Below are 21,951 nucleotides of genomic sequence, written 5' to 3'. Positions count from 1 at the left end.
ATCCATCAGACAGGTGTGGCATATAAAAAAAGCTGATTAAACAGTGTGGTCATTACAGAGGTCAATAAAAGGCCACTCTAAAATGTGCAATTTTGTCACACAACACAATGCCACAGATGTCTCAAGTTGAGGGAGTGTGCAATTGGCATGCTGACTGCAGGAATGTCCACCAGAGCTGTTGCCAGAGAATGTAATGGTAATTTCTCATCCATAAGCCACCTCCAACATCGTTTTAGACAATTTGGCAGTAGGTCCAACTAGCCTCCTAACCACGTGTAACCACGGCAGCCTAGGACCTCCACATCCACTTTCTTCACATGTGGGATTGTCTGAGACCAGCCTCCCGGACAGCTGATGAAACTGAGGAGTATTCGGACTGGCTGAAACTGAGAAGCTCATTCTGAATGGCTGGGCCTGACTCCCCAGGGGGTGAGCCTGGCCCCAGAGTGGGTAGGCCTCCCAGGCCCACTCATGGCTGCACCCTTGCCAATTCATGTGAAATCCATAGATTTGGGTCTAATACATTTATTTTAATTGACTGATTTCCTTATAAGATCTGTAGCTCAGTAAAATCGTTGCAATTGTTGCATGTCGGTTCGATCCCGGGTGTGTTGCAGCCGGCCGTGACCAGGAGACCCATGATGCGGCACACAATTGGCCCAGCGTCGTCCGGGTTAGGGGAGGGTCTGGCCGGCCAGGATGTTCTTGTCCCGTCGCGCTCTAGCAACTCTTGTGGCGGAACGGCCGCATGCACACTGACATGATCGCCAGTTGTACAGTGTTTCCTTCAACACATTAGTGCGGCTGGCTTTCGGGTTAAGCAAGCAGTGTGTCAAGAAGCAGTGTACCTCGCCTCTCCCGAGTCTTTACGGGAGTTGCACCGATGGGACAAGACTGTAACTACGAATTGGATATCACGAAATCGGGGAGAAATAGGGGGAAAAAATGTAATAAATAAAAACATACATATATATAAATGTATGGTTCTGTTGCATTTATATTTTTGTTCACTATACTAACTACTGTGTCAATTTACCCCAACCCTAAACCTAAACCTAAACCTAATCCCCTGAACCTAACCCTAATCCCAGCAAAGTGTTGCATGTAAATTGCTTTTGATAGTTTGTTGATGGTCTACAAATGTTCAAACTAACTATAAAAGACAATCCAAAAAAAGTGGGGCTCTGTAGTTTGACACAGGTTAAAGTTAGTTTGAGGATTCTGCAGTCCACCATGTGAGCTCTTGTTTACAACTGCAATGTTTCTCAACTTCCGTAAATAATTTTTCTTATAACCCAACGATCACTTAAGACACTTGTGCCCTTCGTTGCTAGCATTAATGATTAAGGCATATGTGTGTGCCTCATAATGGTGCAACACTGACTAGACAAGCAACAACAAGCAGCAACATGTATACATACTGCCATCTTGTGGTTGTAAATGGATAACAATACATCAAATTGTTAGGCAACAGTGTAAACAAGTTCAGTTTCAGGCCATTGCAAAACCACACCAGGCCACATGAAGCCTATTTATATCACCAGTGCTTGAATTGGGCCAGTACACACATAGGACTTTCACTTTAAACTGTGTACAGTTAAGGAAATGGTTCTAAAATATGAAGCCTTGTATTTTTATTTAAGCAAGTCAGTTAAGAACACATTCTTATTTACAATGATGGCCTACCCCAGCCAAACCTAGACGACGCTGGGCCAATTGTGCTCTGCCCTATGGGACTCCCGATCATGGCAGGTTGTGTGTGATACAGCCCAGTTTCGAACCAGGGTCTGTAGTGACGGCTCTGATCACTACGATGCAGTGCCTTAGACCGCTGCGCCACCCGGGAGTCCCTATTTTGTAGAATTAAAATGAGTGTCGGCATTGCCATTCCCAGTCAGTACCTTTTCATGGTAAGGGCCAAGTACAATCCAGCCACAAAATGTGTACCCCAGGTAGATCATGCCAGCACAGCAACAGAAGCGGATCACCTTGGGGAAGGCAGTCTTCATAGTCAGGATGAGCACCTGGAACACACACGCATGTGCACAGGCATGTACACACACACACACACACACACTGTAAACCCTGTGTTGAATCAGTGTTTAAGATAGTGTTCCTTTAGTTGATGAATAATTCTTATTGCAACATCCTTGTTTTTAACCACTTTCATTATGTATAGATTTTCAAATTGTATTTTCCAATGTATTATTTATGTAAGTCTGAGTTTGCATGTGGCCAAACAGGACTAGTCTATTCCTACTGGATAATTATCTTTGAATACACTAAATAAATATGTCTTTGATCAAACTTACATTGTACTTTTGGAAGTAGCCCAGGTACCTGATCACTCCCACCCACACCATCAGCGTAGAAGTTCCCAGAAAGATGCTGCACACATCGTAGCTGGTAAGACTCTAGAAGGGAGAGATGAGTTCATTTTCCTTATGCCAACTGGGGGTAAATGGTTAACATGCAAGTCATACAAATCTGACTCGAAAGTCACTCAGGTTAGAGTAAATAGTCCTTGGGAGTTTTACAATGTCTTGATTTAACCATCTTGTTACAAAGTCCAAGCCCAGTGATTCTGTGCCCAGGCAACGGGGAGTTTTTTTTATTTCTCAACCTCTCTTCTAGAGTTTTTTTATTTCTTAATTTCTGTATTATAAAACAGTAATTGATTAGCTATAAATGGAAACACCCACTTCTTCCACATGTTCAAAACTAATATGATAGATAATCATCCTATGATTTAGACATCAATCATTTATTGCCGTTATTAAACATGTAACATCTTGCAGTAAGCAGGATAATTCAAATACATTTCCAAAACCATATATTTTGTAAAACATAAGTGTTTGTAAAATTAACATGTTCCTATTAAATTTAGGAAAGAAAGAGATGTCTGCTTAAACTCTTTCAAGGAGTTTGAACATTTGAGTTGAGTATTACCTTTGCTTGTATTTCCATCTTCAATATGGATCCTACTATGGCCATAGCGTCACTGACGATCACCAAAACATACCAGCCATTTAAAAACTCCTTTTGGTCAGTCTCACACACCTTGTGATTATAATTCTCACGGAAGAACCTGGAAAATCTCTGGAATAAAGGGGATAAATTCATGAGGCCAGGCCACACACATGGTTATAAAAGCCATGATACACCCTATGACGGCTTCCGGTGTATTGATGGGGGAGATCTGAAAATAAATGTAGTCCTGCTTTGTGGTATTTCATGAAGGCTCAATGTGATACTTATCGCGCTATAGGTTTTTGGGCATGTATATGGCTGTCCTTGTTTGATAGAGCCATTAAACATCTTTCAGTGATGTTCCTATCAGCAGATTCAATGCTAAACATACAAGCTGACACATTTTAACTCCTGGGGAGCGGACACTCATGCTCTGGCCCTCTCCCTCCCCCAAGGCGGCCTTTTTTTAAAAAGGGAAGTGGACACTAACACAATCCTTTGGGCAAAATTGAAAGAACTGACCAGACCATAATGGCTTCAAGGGATTCCAGTCATCAACATGAATTTGACAATGGAGCATTTTTAACTACATGGTGACATTCAACCGTAGATGTTTCATCCAGGATTATAGCGAAGAGGATTCGAAACAAAGAGTTGGATTTAGCTAAAAGATAGGCTAGAGTTGAACCCAGGACCAAGAAGGCAGATAACAAATACGGAGGCTAAGTAGACTTGAGGTTGTAACTGCTGCCAAAGGTGCTTCAACAAAGTACTGAGTACACTGCTGCTCCTCACTGTTTATTATCTATGCATAGTTACTTTACCCCCATCTACATGTACAAATGACCTCGACTAACCTCTAATCTCGCACATTAACTCTGTACCGGTACCCCCTGTATATAACCTTGTTATTTTGTGTTACTTTTTATTGAATTCTTTTACTTTAGTATATTTAGTAAACATTTTCTTAACTCTATTTTTTTAACTGCATTGTTGGTTAAGGGCTTGTAAGGAAGCATTTTACAGTAAAGTCTACACCTGTTTGATTCAGTGCATGTGACAAATAATATTTCATTTGATTTTGATTTGATTTCACTCAAAGGGTCTTAATACTTATGTAAATGTGATATTTAAGTTTTTTTATATACATTTGCAAAAATGTCCAAACCAGTTTTTGCTTTGTCATTATGGGATATTGTGTGTAGATTGATGAGGGGAAATAACTATTTAATCCATTTTAGAATAAGCCTGTAACGTAATAAAATGTGGAAAAAGTCCAGGTGTCTGAATACTTTCCAAATGCACTGTACATAAGTATTCAGAACCTTTACTCAGTACTTTATTGAAGCACCTTTGGAAGCGATTACAGCCTCAAGTCTTCTTGGGTATGACGCTACAAGTTTGGTACACCTGTATCTTGGGAGTTTCTCAATTCTTCTCTGCAGATCATCTCAAGCTCTGTCAGGTTGGATGGGGAGCATCACTGCACAACTACTTTCCGGTCTCTCCAGAGATGTTCAATCGGGTTCAAGTCCGGGCTCTGGCTGGGCCACTCAAGGACATTCAGAGGCTTGTCCTGAAGCCACTTCTGCATTGTCTTGGCTGTGGGCTTAGGGTCATTGTCCTGTTGGAGGTGAACCTTCAACCCAGTCTGAGATCCTGAGCAGGTTTTCATCAAGGGTCTCTGTCCTTTGCGCCGTTCATCTTTCCCTCGATCCTGACTAGTCTCCCAGTCCCTGCCGCTGACAAACATCCCCACAGCATGCTGCTGCCACCATCATGCTTTACCGTAGAGATGGTGCCAGGTTTCCTCCAAACGTGACGCTTGGCATTCAGGCCAAAGAGTTCAATCTTGGTTTCATCTGACCACAGCATCTTGGTTCTCATGGTCTGAGAGTCCTTTTGGCAAACTCCAAGCCGGCTGTCATGTGCCTTTTACCGAGGAGTGGCTTCATCTGGCCAATCTACCATAAAGGCCTGATTGGTGGAGTGCTGCAGAGGTGGTTGTCCTTCTGGAAGGTTCTTTCATCTTGCGTCATGCCTACAATTTTTGGATTCTGAAATGCATCCACATTCATACTCATAACCAATGCCAACCCTCAATTATGTTACTTAGCTAGCTATTAAAACGTTGCACACTCTTGGCATTCTCTCAACCAGCTTCATGAGGTAGTCACATGGAATGCATTTCAATTAACAAGTGTGCCTTGTTAAAAGTTAATTTGTGGAATTTCTTTCCTTCTTAATGTGTTTGAGCCAATCAGTTTTGTTGTGACAAGGGTGGTGTACAGAATATAGCCCTATATGGTAAAAGACCATGTCCATATTGTGAAATAACAGCTCAAATAAGCAAAGATAAATTACAGTCCATCATTACATAAGACATGAAGGTAAGTCAAAGCAGAACATTTTAAGGACTTTTCAAGTTTATTTATTCAAGTTTATTCAAGTGAAGTCGCAAAAACCATCAAGCGCTGTGATGAAACTGGCTCTCATGAGGACCGCCACAGGAAAGGAAGCCCCAGAGTTACCTCTGCTGCAGAGGATAAGTTCATTAGAGTTAACTGCACCTCAGATTGCAGCCCAAATACATGTTTCACAGAGTTCAAGTAACAGACACTTCTCAACATCAACTGTTCAGAAGAATCAGGCCTTCATGGTTGAGTTGCTGCAAAGAAACCTCTACTGAAGGACACAAATAATAAGAAGAGACTTGCTTGCGCCAAGAAACATGAGCAATGGACATTAGACCAGTGAAATCTGTCCTTTGGTCTGATGAGTCCAAATTTGAGATTTTTGGCAACAGCTGTGTCTGTGAGATGCAGAGTAGGTGATGATCTCCGCATGTGTGATTCCCACCGTGAAGCATAGGGGAGGAGGTGTGATTGTGTGGGGGTGCTTTGCTGGTGAGACTGTCAGTGATTTATTTAGAATTCAAGGCACACTTAACCAGCATGGCAACTACAGCATTCTGCAGAGATAAGCAATCCCATCTGGTTTGCTCTTAGTGGGACAATCATTTGGTTTTCAATAGGATAATGACCCAACACCCCTTCAGGCTGAGTAAGGGCTATTTAAACAAGGAGAGTGATGAAGTGATGCATCAGATGACCTGACCTCCACAATCACCTGACCTCAACCCAATTGAGATTGTTTGGGATGAGTTGGACTGCAGAGTGAAGGAAAAGCAGCCAAGTGCACAGCATATGTGGGAACACCTTCAAGACGACCGGAGAAGCATTCCATGTGTAGAATAAAGAAAAAATAAAAATAAATAAGTAGTTGTCCAAACTTTTGACTGGTACTATAGGCAATGATACAATTGTCAGGATCTTAATATTTTGTATAGACGTGCAAATGTGCAAATGCCATTGAACGAGAGATGTGATTTATCGTATAATGTTTTTGACCCCATCCTGTTCATAATTATTGTTTCTTTAAAAAATATTGATTGTTTTTCATTTCATTTTATTAAAAACCAAGAGTGCGCAGCTGAACACTATGCTGGAAAACACTTGGTTTGTTAGTTTTGATTAAAACGAAACCGCTATTAATTAAATATGAATACCAAACGTGTTTTTGAGTGGTAGCTGGATGTACTACAGACACCTGTCATCGTCGTGGGAAAGACTCATTGTTATCTTTTCATAAAACAACTGGTTGCAGTAAAGAGCCAACCTGGATACTAAGGAGATCCTGAGGGAAATCGACAAGTACCAATAGCTTTACGCTATGGAGGAACAACATACTCTATCATGGAAAGATCTGACTACTTCACAAAATAACTTTAACCCCCCTAAAAAAGAAAAACAGATTCCTCTACAGACACGGACGATTTACTTATCGTAGAAGTACGGGACGGTGCTCTGGCTGGAATTCATGCAACACTTGAAAAGTTGTGTGGAAAGGTAGCAGGGCTGAGGGGGAGTTTGGTGTTTAACCAGAGTGGAATTCTCACGCTCCAAGGAGAGAACAATGTACTTACAGCCAAGGTAAAAATCCATGATTCCAACATGGATTGTCTACTCAGGGAAAACAGGGTGATAAAGGAGTCGCTACTAGACAAAGTCGTAGCATGCGTGAAAATCATATTTTTTCTGGTCTGGGATTCCTGAGGACGCATCCAATAATCCAGAGGGCACGATCAGAGAATTCATGCAATCCGCCTTGAAACTTCCTAGAGAGACTGTAAACAAGGTGGCTTTCCACCGAGCACACAGACTTGGAGCAGCAAGACCAAGGGTCCCCGACCAATCATCGCAAAAAGTGAACACTATCAACAAAAAGAGCTGATCAAAAGCAGAGGAAGGGAGCATAAAGGGACCAAATTCGGTCTCAATGACCAATTTCAAAGGGAGATAAATGAACGTCGTAAGAGACTGTATCTGGTACAAAGGGAGAAGGGTAAGCATGCCTTTCTCATTGTGGACAAACTCTTTATAGATGGACAGCTATTCGGAGACAGCTCCATAACACCATAGCTGTACTAAATTCTACAGGGACTTCAGGTTACGAAATAAATAAAGTATGGGAGCTGTAAAAATATCTAAAAACTGTGAAGTGGATATGAACACACGTACTCAATTACATGCTTGCTTACATATACATACACACCTGATCTCGCTTTCTTCTCTTTCCCTTCTCTCCTCTCCCACATCTCTCAATTGTCGAGAACTGTTTTATAATTGAATATGTTTCTCGTTTGTCTATCTTTTTGATGTCTTTGTCTACATGTTTATATATGTTTACAACAAGCAAGGGGAAGATATCAGAATAGGGGCATTAGGGAATAATAATATTGTATGGAACACATTTGTAATGTAGTGAAGCCGTCTCTATAGTAATGCAAGGTCTCTTTCATGATCATGTGAAACGTCAATTGCTATGGAAATACTGGGATGTGTTTTTCAATGATGTTAAAGGCAATTTGGATGCAACGATATGGATTACAATTGTCATCTTGAATATTAAGAATACACGCACTACATGTTACACACATAGACACTCAACCATGCAAAGTGGCAGAGTTATTGTTTATTTGGACAGCAGACATTATAGTCTTACTCTTATACAGACATCGTACACACTCACTAAATCCCATCCAATATCATACACATCAACCTACTCAGATTTACTACACGCATAATAGCTTGTCTCAATTTTCTAACGTCTGTGGCATTGGCTCACAGGCAAACAGGCAAGGGAATAAAACAAATATTGCTAGAACCTATTTCTTGAATTCTAAATATCAGACATTTGAAAGCTCTAATTTTGACCGTCATAATACCTCTGATGGCAGTAATTTTACAAGCAATAATTATGGTCAATTTAGACTGAGAATAGTATCTAGTTATTGTAAGGGGTGAAATAAGTATAGCCAGTTATAATTGTAACGGTTTAGCAGATTATAAAAAAATATCCATCTTTACGTGGCTAAAAGAAAAGGAATATAACATATACTGTTTAAAGGAAACTGACTCTACATCCTGGTCTGGCAGAGTGCCACAGCCTCGGTCTGGCGCGCTCACGTGAAAGGTTCCACTTCATTTGTACAGACAAAGAAATTGTCCTTTTGGAACATTAATTATGTTTTATGTTAAAAGCATCCTAAAGATTGATTCCATACTTAGTTTGGCATGTTTCTATGGGCTGTAACGGAACTTTTTGAACTTTTCGTCCAACGTTTGGCGCGACCTGAACGCGCTTTTGGATTTGTTTACCAAACGCCCTAACAAAAGAAGATATTTGGACATAACTGATGGACATTATCGAACAAATCAAACATTTATGGTGGAACTGGGATTCCTGGGTGTGCAGTCTGATGAAGATCATCAAAGGTAAGTGAATATTTAAAATGCTATTACTGAGTAATGTTTACTACCCAATATGACGGGTATTGTCACAACTTCTGCAGAAGTCAATGCCTCTCCTTGTTCGGGCGGTTCTCTGCGGTCAGCGTCACTGGTCTTCTAGCCATCATTGATCCATTTTTAATTTTCCATTGGTTTTGTCTTGTCTTCCTACATATGGTTCCAATCCCATTCATTACATGTTGTGTATTTAACCCTCTGTTTCCCCTCATGTCCTTGTCAGAGATTGTTTATTTGTATATTCGTATATTATGTATTGGCGCGCGACGGGTTCTTGTACCCACTTTTATTTTCTCTTGTATTTTTGTCAAGTCTATTAAACGACATTACAGGAAGTCACTCTACAAACTATCACTGTGCCCTTAAGGAATTCACAAATTTTATAGACATGTTAGAAATAGTGGATATTTGGAGACTAAAAAACCCCTGACCTAGTGAGATACACATGGAGGAGACTTAATCAAGCTAGTCATCTTGACTACTTTGTCTCTTTCATCAAATATTTTTAAGTTTTAAAAGGAGACATGGACATTGGAAATGTAATCAAAGTTTACAGGAGGACAACTTATTTTTAACTATGACAAAATCATTTAACTGAATTTTTCCAGTATAATATAGGTTCAGCAAATCCCCTTATTGTTCGGGATACCTTTAAATGTACCTTCAGAGGTCATTCAATTCAATATTGATCAATAATAAAAAAGCAGTTTCTGTCTCAAGAGACAAGACTATCAAGGGAAATACATGAACAAATAGTAAAGGTAGATCGTAATAAAAATTATACTACAGAAATGAAAAATAAGTTAGAGGAAAAAAAAAAATTATTCAAGAATTATCTAATGTAATCTATTACAAAAATAAAGCAAACTGAATGGAATATGGAGAAAAATGTACAAAATTCTTCCTGAATCTCCAATACAGGAACGCTAACAAAAATAATTTGCAGAATCTCGTTACTGAAGATGGAGTCATCTATGATTCTCCAAATTATATTTTAAAAGAGGAAGCTAAATATTTTAGGCAGATGCTATTTTCCATCTCATCCTCTCCCACTGAATGAAGATTACTGTAAGGAATTATTTCCAAATAATAGAAATAATAGCATTCAATAATAGTATTGAGCAGCTTGGATGAATAAGTTGCCCAAAGTAAACGGCCTGCTCCTCAGTCTCAATTATTATATATGCATATTAATATTAGTATTGGATTGAAAACACTCTAACATTTCTAAAACTGTTTGAATGATGTCTGTGAGTATAACAGAACTCATATGGCAGGCAAAATCCTGAGGAGAAATCAAAACAGGAAGTGAGAAATCTGAGCTTGGTATGTATTCACCAAGGTTCCAATTGAAATCCCCTTGGGATATTAATGATGTTGCACTTCCCAGGGCTTCCACTAGATGTCAAGCGTCTATAGAATTTTGAATGAGACTTCTACTGTGTTGTGGGACTGAATAAGAGCGGAATCTATCAGGTGACTGGCAGTCAGCCATTTTCTGATTACGTGCATTCCTCATGGTATCCACTTGCGTTCCATTGTTCACCAAGACACAAAGAGATACTCCAGTTGGAACTTTATAGAATCTACATGTTAAAAACATCCTAATGATTGATTCTGTACTTAGTTTGAAATGTTTCTTTAACCTGTAATATAAACTTTAGAAAGTTTTTGTCCGAAGTAACGCTGACCAGAATGAGCGTTTGGATATGTATACCAAACGCGCTAACTAAGGGAGGTATTTGGACATAAATATCGGACATTATCGAACAAAACAAACATTTATTGTGGACCTGGGATTCCTGGAGTGCTTTCTGATGAAGATCATCAAAGATCAGGGAATATTTATCGTGTAATTTCTTGGTATGTTGATGCCAACAGGGCGGCTATTGTGACTATTTTTCTGAGCGCCGTCTCAGATTATTGCATGGTTTGCTTATTCCGTAAAGTTTTTTTTAAAAATCAGACACAGCGGTTGCATTAAGACGAGGTATATCTATAATTCCATGTGTATAACTTGTATTATTATCTACATTTATGATGAGTATTTATGTTGAATGATGTGGCTATGCAGAATCACTGGATGTTTTTGGAACTAGTAATGTAACGCGCCTATGTCAACTCAAATTTTGATAAATATGAACTTTATCAAACAAAACATACATGTATTGTGTAACATGAAGTCCTATGAGTGTCATCTGATGAACATCAAAGGTTAGTGATTAATTTTCTCTATTTGTGATTTTTGTGACTACTATCTTTGGCTGGAAAAAAATGGTTGTGTTTATTGTCGTTTGGTGGTGACCTAACATAATCGTTTGTGGTGCTTTTGCTGTAAAGCATATTTGAAATCGGATACTATGGTGGGATTAACAACAAGATAGCCATTAAAATTGTATAAAATACATGTATGTTTGAGGAATTTTAATTATGAGATTTTTGATGCTTTGAATTTCGCGCCCTGCACTTCCACTGGCTGTTGTCATATCAATCCCTTTAACGGGACTGCAGACATAAGAAGTTTTAACTTCTTATTCTTAACTTCTTATGGTATAGGGGACGCTTGCGTCCCACTTGGCCAAAAGCCAGAGAAAATGCAGCGCGGCAAATTCAAATAAAATTATATAAAAATCAAACTTTCATTAAATCACACATGTAAGATTCTAAATTAAAGCTACACTAGTTGTGAATCCAGCCAACATGTCAGATTTTAAAAAGGCTTTTCGGCGAAAGCATAAGAAGCTATTATCTGATGATAGCACAACAGTAAACAAAGAGAGTAGCATATTTCAACCCTGCAGGCGCTACACAAAATGTAGAAATAAAATATAAAACATGCCTTTTCTTTGACGAGCTTCTTTTGTTGGCACTCCAATATGTCCCATAAACATCACAATTGGTCCTTTTGTTCGATTAATTCCATCCATATATATCCAAAATGTCCATTTATTTGGCACGTTTGATCCAGAACAAAACAGCTTCCAAATTGCGCAACGTCACCACAAAATATCTCAAAAGTTGCCTGTAAACTTTGCCAAAACATTTCAAACTGCTTTTGTAATACAACTTTAGGTATTTTTAAACGTTAATAATTGATCAAATTGAAGACGGGTCTATCTGTGTTCAATACAGGAAGACAACAAACCACTCTCAACAGCTTCACCCATTTCCTAGATGGCTGTACTTCTTCATTGCACAAAGGAATAACCTCAACCAAATTCCAAAGACTGGTGACATCCAGTGGAAGCGGTAGGAACTGAAAACAAGTGCCTAAGAAATATCGTTTCCCAATGAGAACCCACTATACAGACAGAGACCTCAAAAAATTATTTTTTGAATGGTTAGTCTTCGGGGTTTTGCCTGCTACATAAGTTCCGTTATACTCACAGACATGATTCAATAATCATGTCACTACTAATAATATGCATATCTTATATTATTGGCATGAGTAGCAGGAAGTTGAAATTGGGCACACTATTTATCCAAAAGTGAAAATGCTGCCCCCCATACCTTAAGAAGTTAACCGATGTACACAAAGATCACTGCAAAGGCCACATTACAGAGGAAGAACTTTGAGGCTATTAAATCCTTTCAGTCTGGAAAATCCCCAGGGCTCGATGGCATACCGGTAGAGGTATATCAAGCCTTTATTGATATACTTCAAGCTCCATTGTTAGATTGTTTTAACTACTCCTATAGAAATTGTAGTCTGTCAGGTACTCAGCAGGAAGTTCTGATTTCTCTATTGTTAAAACAAGACCCAGATGGCAAATATAAAGATCTAGTCTATCTAAAAAACTGGAGGCCCCTTACACTTCAATGTTGTGATGCAAAAATACTAGTGAAATACATAGGAAAAAGGGTTTTACAAGGTATTGTTCATCCTTATCAGACAGGTTTTTTACATGGACGATACATTGGAGATAATATATGACAACTAATAGAAATAATAGAACATTATGAAACATCTAAAAGAAGCCATGCATTTATAGCAGTTTATAGCAGGCATTTGATTAAGACTGGATTTTATTTATAAACACCAGGATTTTTTAAACTTCCGTGATTCTCTTATAAAATGGATAAAAAATAATGTATATCAACCCCAGGTGTAAAATAGTAAATAACGGCTACTACTCAGAGAGTCTGAATTGTTAAGAGGAGTTAAACAATGGTGTCCACTGTCACCATATCTTTTCGCTATGGCCATCGAAATGCTAGCTATTAAAATCAGATCCAATAACAATATTAGAGGATTAAAAATCCAATGCTTAAAAACAAAGGTGTCCATGTATGCCGATGACTCAAGTTTTATATTAAGTCCGCAAGCTAGATCCCTGCAATGTCTCTCATTGAAGATCTAGATTACTTTTTTGTACTATCTGGTCTAAAACCTAATTATGATTCAGTGTACAATGTTACTTATTGGATCTATAAAAAATAAAACTTTTACATTACCCTGCAGTTTACCTATAAAAAGGGCTGATGGTGAAGTAGACATACTTGGTATTCATATCTCAAAATATATAAATAAGCTCTCCACAATGAATTTCAATAGAAATCGTGTAAAAATTGACAAGATCCTGCAACCATGGAGGTAAATGCCTGTCTATTTATGAAAAATTGCCCTGGTTTACTCATTTACTTATGGTGCTGCCTATTCCTGATTCATTTTTGAAATCATATGAGCAAAACAAATTTAGCTTTATCTGGGATGCTAAACCAGACAATCAATATAAATATAAATAAAATGAATTGGGTGGGTTGAGATTATTAAATATAAAGCACTAATCCTCTAAAAGCTTAATGTATTCAAACGTTTTACTTGAACCCTAAATAGTTCTCAAGTAGATTACTACATCCATTGTTTTAAAAATGGCCTTTTTGCTTTTGTGCTGATTGCCATGTCTCATTTTCTATTAATTGAAAATGATACTTTTTCAAAGTATCTCTCTTTTTCAAACAAACTTTGCAGAGTTGGCTACAATTTCAATTTCATCCCCCTGAAAAGATAGAACAAATATTACAACAAATATTATGGCTGAACTCAAATGTGCTGATAAAAAAACTGTATTTATGGGAAAGATGTTTGAAAAGGGTATTTTGTTCTTAAATTATTTTGCAAATTGGAATAGAAGAGTTAATAGTTATATTTATGTCCCTCATGGAGTTATCAGAATTGTATGGGAAGATCTGCTCAATCCTAGAGTACAACCAATTGATTACAGCATTACCCCAAAAATGGAGGTGGCAGCGGGAAGAGGTAGGGAACTTGTCTGTCTGCCCAATATAAAGGATCAAAACTGGCGGAATAATAAAAATAGCATAAATAGGAAAGTATACCAGTTTCATTTGAGGACCAGCATGTTGACAACTGTGCCATACAGATTGCAAAATAGTTGAAGAGATTTTTGATGTACCGATTCCATGGTTCAGGGTGTATGAGTTGATATATAAAACTACGCAAGATTCAAGTGCTTTTCAGCTAAAATTATTATAGAATTCTTGCCACCAACAAAATGTTGAAAATTTAGGGCATAAAATCATCAAAGCTCTGCAGATTTTGTTGTGAGGATACAGAATCAATAGATTATTTATTTTGGTATTGCCCTCAGGTAGCCTGTTTCTGGTCTCAGGTTCTGGAATGGCTGAAAATGACCCTAAAATTTACCCTCTAAAATTGACCCTAGAAATAGTACTGTTAGGAGATCTGGAGAACTCGGGTCAGTCAATTACTAATACTCTTAGTAAAAGTATTTATCTTCAACTCGCAATCTGTGGATTCTATTCGATTAGATAGATTGGAATTGTACGTTAAACATCACAGTATAGATGAAAGATATAGGTTGCATAGAAATCCATAGAGGGTGACCAGCAGAGATGGGTGGGATGGGCCGAGGGAAGCTGAGGGTTGGGATGTGTAATTGGAGATAAGTGGGAGTGGAAATGCTGTGTGGGAGATAGAATGATGGTCAAAGATGAGGCTGTTGCCGTGCAGGTTTTTGTACACATGCATAGACATACACACTCATTCAAATACACGCATACACAGACACACACACACACACGTAATAGTGCCAGACATGCACTCCAACATATACAGTTGGCATTGCTGTTATGATTTTAGTTGTCCTTGATGTCCTGTGTTTTTTTTGCGCTGTTGTTTGCTGTTTCTTGTCTTTTTCTTTTTTCTCTTTAGTTCATTTTCTTGGTTGTTGGTGCATTGAGGGGTTCTCGGGGATGGGGAATGTAATTATTATAATTTTTTTCTTATTTGTTTTGGTGGTAGGGACTGTGGGAGTGGTCTCGGATGGTTGAGGAACAGCTATAGGGAGACCGTGGGGGGATCTTAGAGGGTTCAGGTTCACGTTTCTTGGCCTGGTGGGAGATATGTCAATGTGCCCTTGAGCAGGGCATTGACCCTGGATGCTTCTGTGTGTTTCTCTGAATGGGAGTCTGTTGGATGACTGGTGTGGTGTAGTTGTTGAGCGGCTTCATTGCAAGTATATTGTAAGTTTGGGATATTCAATAAAAATAAATAAAAAAGAAGATATAATTGCATAGCCTCCGTTCCCTTCAATGAAGGTTGTTTGTGGGGCATGTAACTGTATTTAGACATAGCCTATTTAAAACAAGTCTTGTTTCATTTTGAGCAGAATTATTCAATCTTAAAGCCTTATCAATAGTGAATTTAATCTTGCTTATTGACAATGTTTGGCATGTCCATGGCTCAGCCATAATGCAATTTACAGTAGGCCTAGCACCTATCAGTGTGAATGCTAGGTTTAACTATATATTTCCATATTGAATCCATGCAATTAGGCTTCTTACAATGTGGACTGCAAACATGTTCAACACATTAAGTGAAGATAGGACTGGCCTACATATATTTTGTTATTTTGTTTCTGTAGGCTATTTAACAAACTAGGCCATAATGGAATATTGTAATTGGAGTTGATTACAACACAATATATAAGACTGTAAATACTCAACTTGAAGCAACCACATATTTAGCCATGGAGCACATTCTTATTGGCCAGTGAGGGGTCAAGCTCCAGAACACCTACAACTTGGCTTTTTTGCCAAAAGGGATCCCTCTAAATGGAGATAAATATTGTCCAGAAATGACATCGCACCCATGAGCAAAGCATATATTGTTTTAGCTAAAACACGAGTTGGGTTTTATGAGACAAGAAATTCACATCATACATGTGTATTAACCATACAGCCAACATTGACCTTTCAAGCCGAAATGTGATGTATATAATTAGCAACTAAACTTCCATAATGTATCATTAACTGACCTGCAGTAATTTGACTGCCAGAACGATGGAGCGTGTGCATAGCACGGCCGAGGTCAGGCAAACCAGTATGACAAAGCCATCAAACACCAGAAGGTAGTGTGTGTTCTTCTGAGCTGAAACAGATAAAGACACATGGGTTACAAAACTCTTCCCATGCTTCCAAGGCTTTGAGGCTTTTGACAGTGTCACAGTGTCAACATTGGAAGTCTTCAGTATTGGTTGTATAGAGAAGAAACATTTTGGTTGGATTTGGACTTATACGAGACCTAGTTCAAATAGAGTACAAAAGTCAAATTATACTCAAAAGTACATTTTACAGTAATTTAGCAAACACTCTAGAGCAACTTACCAACTTTCCTCTACTAGCAAAAGCTAGTAAGGCAGGCTAAACTAGAAAATTAAATTTCCTGAAGAAAATATGGTGTGCATGCTAGCTTGTGATGGATTGATTGATTGAATAGTCTTAAAATGTGGAAGTTGGTTTGGTGTTATAGTTGACAAAAGTTTTACAAAAAGTGTGAAGTTAGGATAGCCTGAACTTGTGAAAGTTGGTTTGATGTCTCAATCTTGAACAGTTCAAGAGTTACTGTCAGTGAGTAAGTGTATGCTATTAGCCTCTAAAAGTCTAAGCTGTTGGGTGGGGGGTTAACAAGCTAACATATGGAATTGTTTTAAGATAGTCATGCGATGGATCATTTAACTATTTGATTTAGAATTTTAGGACACCTTTAGGTATACATTTTATTAATGTATGCAATTATAGTTGATAAATTGTATAAGAATTTGAATTTAGGATAGCCTGAATATGTGACGGTTGGGTTTTTGGCTCTACAGTAGCTTAAACAGTTCAAGAGTTCCTATAGAGGAGTTATTTATGCAAATGCATGTACATTTGTGTTTTTTGTTGCTGTAAACATTTAAGTATTTGAAGTTAGGATAGCCTGAACATGTGGAATTTTGTTTGGTGCCTATACTGTAGCTTGAACTTTTCAATAATTATTGTTTGTAGTTTCTTTATGCAAATTCATGCAATTTTATATAGTTATAGTTTATAAAAGGTGGTTTAAGATTTACGGTTGGTGATGTATTTTAAGAAAATGTGTATAATTATAGTTGATAAAAGTTAAATAACTTGAAATTAGGATAGCCTGAAAATGATAAAGTTGGTTTGGTGTATCTAGCTAAACGGTTCAATAGTTACTGTTAGCGAGTTATGTTATGCCAACATATGTATACTCACCAAAAATATAAACGCAACATTGACATTTTTTAAAGATTTTACTGAGTTACAGTTCATATAAGGAAATCAGTGGATTTAAATGAACTCATTATGCCATGATTTATCATTTGACTGGGCAGGAGTGCAGCCATGGGTGGGCCATGGGAGGCATAGGCGCAGCCAATCAGAATGATTTTTTTCCCACAGAAAAGGGGCTTTATTATAGACAGAAATAGTCCAACTCAAACATCTTGGCTAAGAAGAAATGCTCACTAAACAAATTTGTTCAGAATATTTGAGAGAAATAAGCTTTTTTTTCGTATGGAACATTTCTGGGATTTTTTATTTCAGCTCATGAAACATGGGACCAACACTTTACATGTTGCTTTTACATTTTTGTTCAGTGTAGTTATAACAGCCTCCACTCTTCTGGGAAGACTTTCCACTAACTGAAGGAACCTTGCAGAGAGGACTTTCTTCCATTCAGCCACAAGAGCATTAGTGAGGTCGGGCTCTGGTGATTAGGCCTGGCTCGGAAGTTGGTGTTCCAATTAATCTCAAAGGCGTTCAATGGGGTTAAGGTCAGGGCTCTGTGCAGGCCAGTCAAGTTCTTCCACACCGATCTCAGCAAACCATTTTTGTATGGACCTCGCTTTGTGCACGGGGGCATTGTCATGCTGAAACAGGAAAGGGCCTTCCCAAAACTGTTTCCACAAAGTTGGAAGCGCAGAATCGTCTAGAATGCCATTGTATGCTGTAGCGTGATGTCCCTTCGCTGGAACTAAGGGGCCCAGCCCGAACCATGAAAAACCACCCCATTCCTCCTCCACCAAACTTTACCGTTGGCACTATGAATACGGGCAAGTATTCTCAGCTGTCCCGAGTCCACCTGGTCGTGCTGCTGCTCCAGTTTCAACTGTCCACAGTCCAATGGGGGTTAGCTTTACACATCTCCAGCCGACGCTTGTCGGCATTGCGTATGGTGATCTTGGAAACCCATTTAATGAAGCTCCCAATTAACATTTATTTTGCTGACGTTGCTTCCAGAGGTTGTGAGTGTTGAAACCGAGGACAGATGTTTTTTCTGCACTACGTATTCAGGACTCGGCGGTCCAAATCTGTGAGCTTGTGTGGCCTACCACTTCGCGGCTGAGCTGTTGTTGCTCCTAGATGTTTCCACCTCACAATAACAGCACTTACAGTTGACCGGGGCAGCTCTAGCAGGGCAGAAAGTCACTCAGGTCTTCAATAAGGCCATTGTATTGCCAATGTTTGTATATGGAGATTGCATGGCTGGGTGGTCGATTTTATACACCTGCGAGCAACGAGTGTGGCTGAAATATACAAATCTACTCATTTGAAGGGGTGTCCACTTACTTTTGTATATATGGTGTAAGTCTATGGCACTTTTATTTCAATTGAAATGTATTGTGACTTCATTTAAATATTGCTGTCAAAAATAAGTTGGGTCGGTCTGCACATTTGGAAGTTGGTTTCATGTTAATAGCTTAAGTAATTTAAATGCTGGAACGAGCGGAATAGATCAAATTATTATAATAATATGAGTAAGAAATCTGGAGATGTGCATTGCTTTGCATGCACACCTACTTAACGGCACCTCAAGTATTTGAACATACTGTGTTTATTTAATTACCCAGGACAATTAATCCTGATGAACAAATTGGTTTCTTAATAACTCAAATTTAACTATACTTACCAGTCCCAGAAATTGTCCAGTTTTTGCACGCACTGCTCAGTGCATCAATGTCAAGGAAGATTTTTATCTTTCCGCTGTGACACTGGTTATCAAATGTGATCTGGAGAAAGAGACAACTGAACAGATTAAAAATGGTCTAACAGTACCAACAGCGCTCCATGGGCATGATGATGGGTTACATGTTTAAACACAACAAAGGAACCTTACCGTAACAAAAAATACATAACAGTCCGGTAACTCATGTGAGCGCACTGTTTGCAGGTTGATTCCTTTAAGTTGAAAAGTGATCTTGATATCGACAAGCCTGAAAGGAAAACATGCCAACGTTAATAAGAAATCAATCCCCAAATGATTCAAGTACCCCTCGTTGCGACACAAGGAACGGGGCAAAGTTGGCGGGGTCAGCCCACCACACATTTTCCTTGGTTGAGATGCATTTTCATTCCACCATGCTCGACACAACGTGGCCTGCATGGTGATACATCAGCAGGTACATGTAAAACCTCAATCACATTACCCATAAGTCAGCGTTTCCCAAACCATGGATTGTGACCCCATATGGGGTTGCCGAATTTGAAAATGGGGTTGCTGGAGAGTTAATCATATTGAAATAAATGTATCAGGCCCTAATCTATGGATTTCACAAACATGGGTGCAGCCATAAGCCCACCAACTGGGGAGCTAGGCCCAGCCTATCAGAATGAGTTTTTCCCCACGCTTTATTAAAGCCAGAAATAGTCTTCAGCAACCCCCCCCCCATCATTGTAATGTGGTTAACTTTATAAATCTACATTTTTAAAATATAAAAGAAACCAGAGAGTGCCCTTAGATCATGGAAAAATTAATTCCCATGCTGATTGTCTAGGCCCACTACGCCATGAAACCACACACTATTGCAGACTTTGATATTACCGGCAACAATATGGTGAAAACAATGTGTGGGGAGGCATAGGCATAGAAACTCACATCATTATCTTTGTCAGATAATACTGTTAAACAAGGAATTTATGCTATTCCTAGTAATCAAGAGGAAACTGACGGAACTCAAACTCCCCAGTTTATTTTCTCCAAAGGGACGTTAGCTGTGAGGGCCGACACACACACCAACACCCCAACACCCATACCCACACAGTTCTGTCTCACGATTCCCGAGAATGAAACGGCACAGGGGATGTGCAGAGAAATAGATTCTACAAGGTATCGGATGACAACAGCACAATTAGACCCAACCAAATCATGAGAAAACAAAAAGATAATTACTTAACACATTGGAAAGAATTAACAAAATACAGAGCAAACTAGAATGCTATTTGGCCCTACACAGAGAGTACACAGCGGCAGAATACCTGACCACTGTGACTGACCCAAAATTAAGGAAAGCTTTGACTATGTACAGACTCAGTGAGCATAGCCTTGCTATTGAGAAAGGCCGCCGTAGGCAGACATGGCTCTCAAGAGAAGACAGGCTATGTGCTCACTGCCCACAAAATGAGGTGGAAACTGAGCTGCACTTCCTAACCTCCTGCCCAATGTATGACCATATTAGAGAGACATATTTCCCTCAGATTACACAGATCCACAAAGAATTCGAAAACAAATCCAATCTTGAAAAACTCCCATATCTACTGGGTGAAATTCCACAGTGTGCCATCACAGCAGCAAGATTTGTGACCTGTTGCCCCGAGAAAAGGGCAACCAGTGAAGAACAAACACCATTGTAAATACAACCCATATTTATGCTTATTTATTTTATCTTGTGTCCTTTAACCATTTGTACATTGTTAAAACACTGTATATATATATATATATCTAATATGACATTTGTAATGTCTTTACTGTTTTGAAACCTCTGTATGTGTAATGTTTACTGTTAATTTTGGTTGTTTTTCACTTTATATACAGTGCCTTGCGAAAGTATTCGGCCCCCTTGAACTTTGCGACCTTTTGCCACATTTCAGGCTTCAAACATAAAGATATAAAACTGTATTTTTTTGTGAAGAATCAACAACAAGTGGGACACAATCATGAAGTGGAACAACATTTATGGATATTTCAAACTTTTTTAACAAATCAAAAACTGAAAAATTGGGCGTGCAAAATTATTCAGCCCCTTTACTTTCAGTGCAGCAAACTCTCTCCAGAAGTTCAGTGAGGATCTCTGAATGATCCAATGTTGACCTAAATGACTAATGATGATAAATACAATCCACCTGTGTAATCAAGTCTCCGTATAAATGCACCTGCACTGTGATAGTCTCAGAGGTCCGTCAAAAGCGCAGAGAGCATCATGAAGAACAACGAACACACCAGGCAGGTCCGAGATACTGTTGTGAAGAAGTTTAAAGCCGGATTTGGATACAAAAAGATTTCCCAAGCTTTAAACATCCCAAGGAGCACTGTGCAAGTGATAATATTGAAATGGAAGGAGTATCAGACCACTGCAAATCTACCAAGATCTGGCCGTCCCTCTAAACTTTCAGCTCATACAAGGAGAAGACTGATCAGAGATGCAGCCAAGAGGCCCATGATCACTCTGGATGAACTGCAGAGATCTACAGCTGAGGTGGGAGACTCTGTCCATAGGACAACAATCAGTCGTATATTGCACAAATCTGGCCTTTATGGAAGAGTGGCAAGAAGAAAGACATTTCTTAAAGATATCCATAAAAAGTGTCATTTAAAGTTTGCCACAAGCCACCTGGGAGACACACCAAACATGTGGAAGAAAGTGCTCTGGTCAGATGAAACCAAAATTGAACTTTTTGGCAACAATGTAAAACGTTATGTTTGGCGTAAAAGCAACACAGCTCATCACCCTGAACACACCATCCCCACTGTCAAACATGGTGGTGGCAGCATTTTCTTCAGCAGGGA

At 38.9% G+C, this 21,951-nt stretch overlaps 1 protein-coding gene across 2 annotated transcripts in view; it reads right to left on the bottom strand.

Moving 5' to 3' along the window:
• Positions 1–21,951, bottom strand: part of mcoln2 (mucolipin 2) — a 73,993-nt gene that overhangs the window by 41,366 nt on the left and 10,676 nt on the right. For both annotated transcript variants that reach the window (XM_021599969.2, XM_021599967.2), the window contains exons 6-11: positions 19,285–19,381; positions 19,078–19,177; positions 16,142–16,254; positions 2,950–3,099; positions 2,313–2,414; positions 1,902–2,024 (exon numbers count right to left, since the gene is read on the bottom strand). In XM_021599969.2, the coding sequence (XP_021455644.1) occupies positions 1,902–2,024; positions 2,313–2,414; positions 2,950–3,099; positions 16,142–16,254; positions 19,078–19,177; positions 19,285–19,381 (685 nt within the window). The remainder of the gene's footprint in view (positions 1–1,901; positions 2,025–2,312; positions 2,415–2,949; positions 3,100–16,141; positions 16,255–19,077; positions 19,178–19,284; positions 19,382–21,951) is intronic.

This window comes from Oncorhynchus mykiss, chromosome 4, assembly GCF_013265735.2.
Source record: "Oncorhynchus mykiss isolate Arlee chromosome 4, USDA_OmykA_1.1, whole genome shotgun sequence".
Classification (NCBI taxonomy): domain Eukaryota; kingdom Metazoa; phylum Chordata; class Actinopteri; order Salmoniformes; family Salmonidae; genus Oncorhynchus; species Oncorhynchus mykiss.
This window is presented reverse-complemented; position numbering and strand designations above follow the sequence as displayed.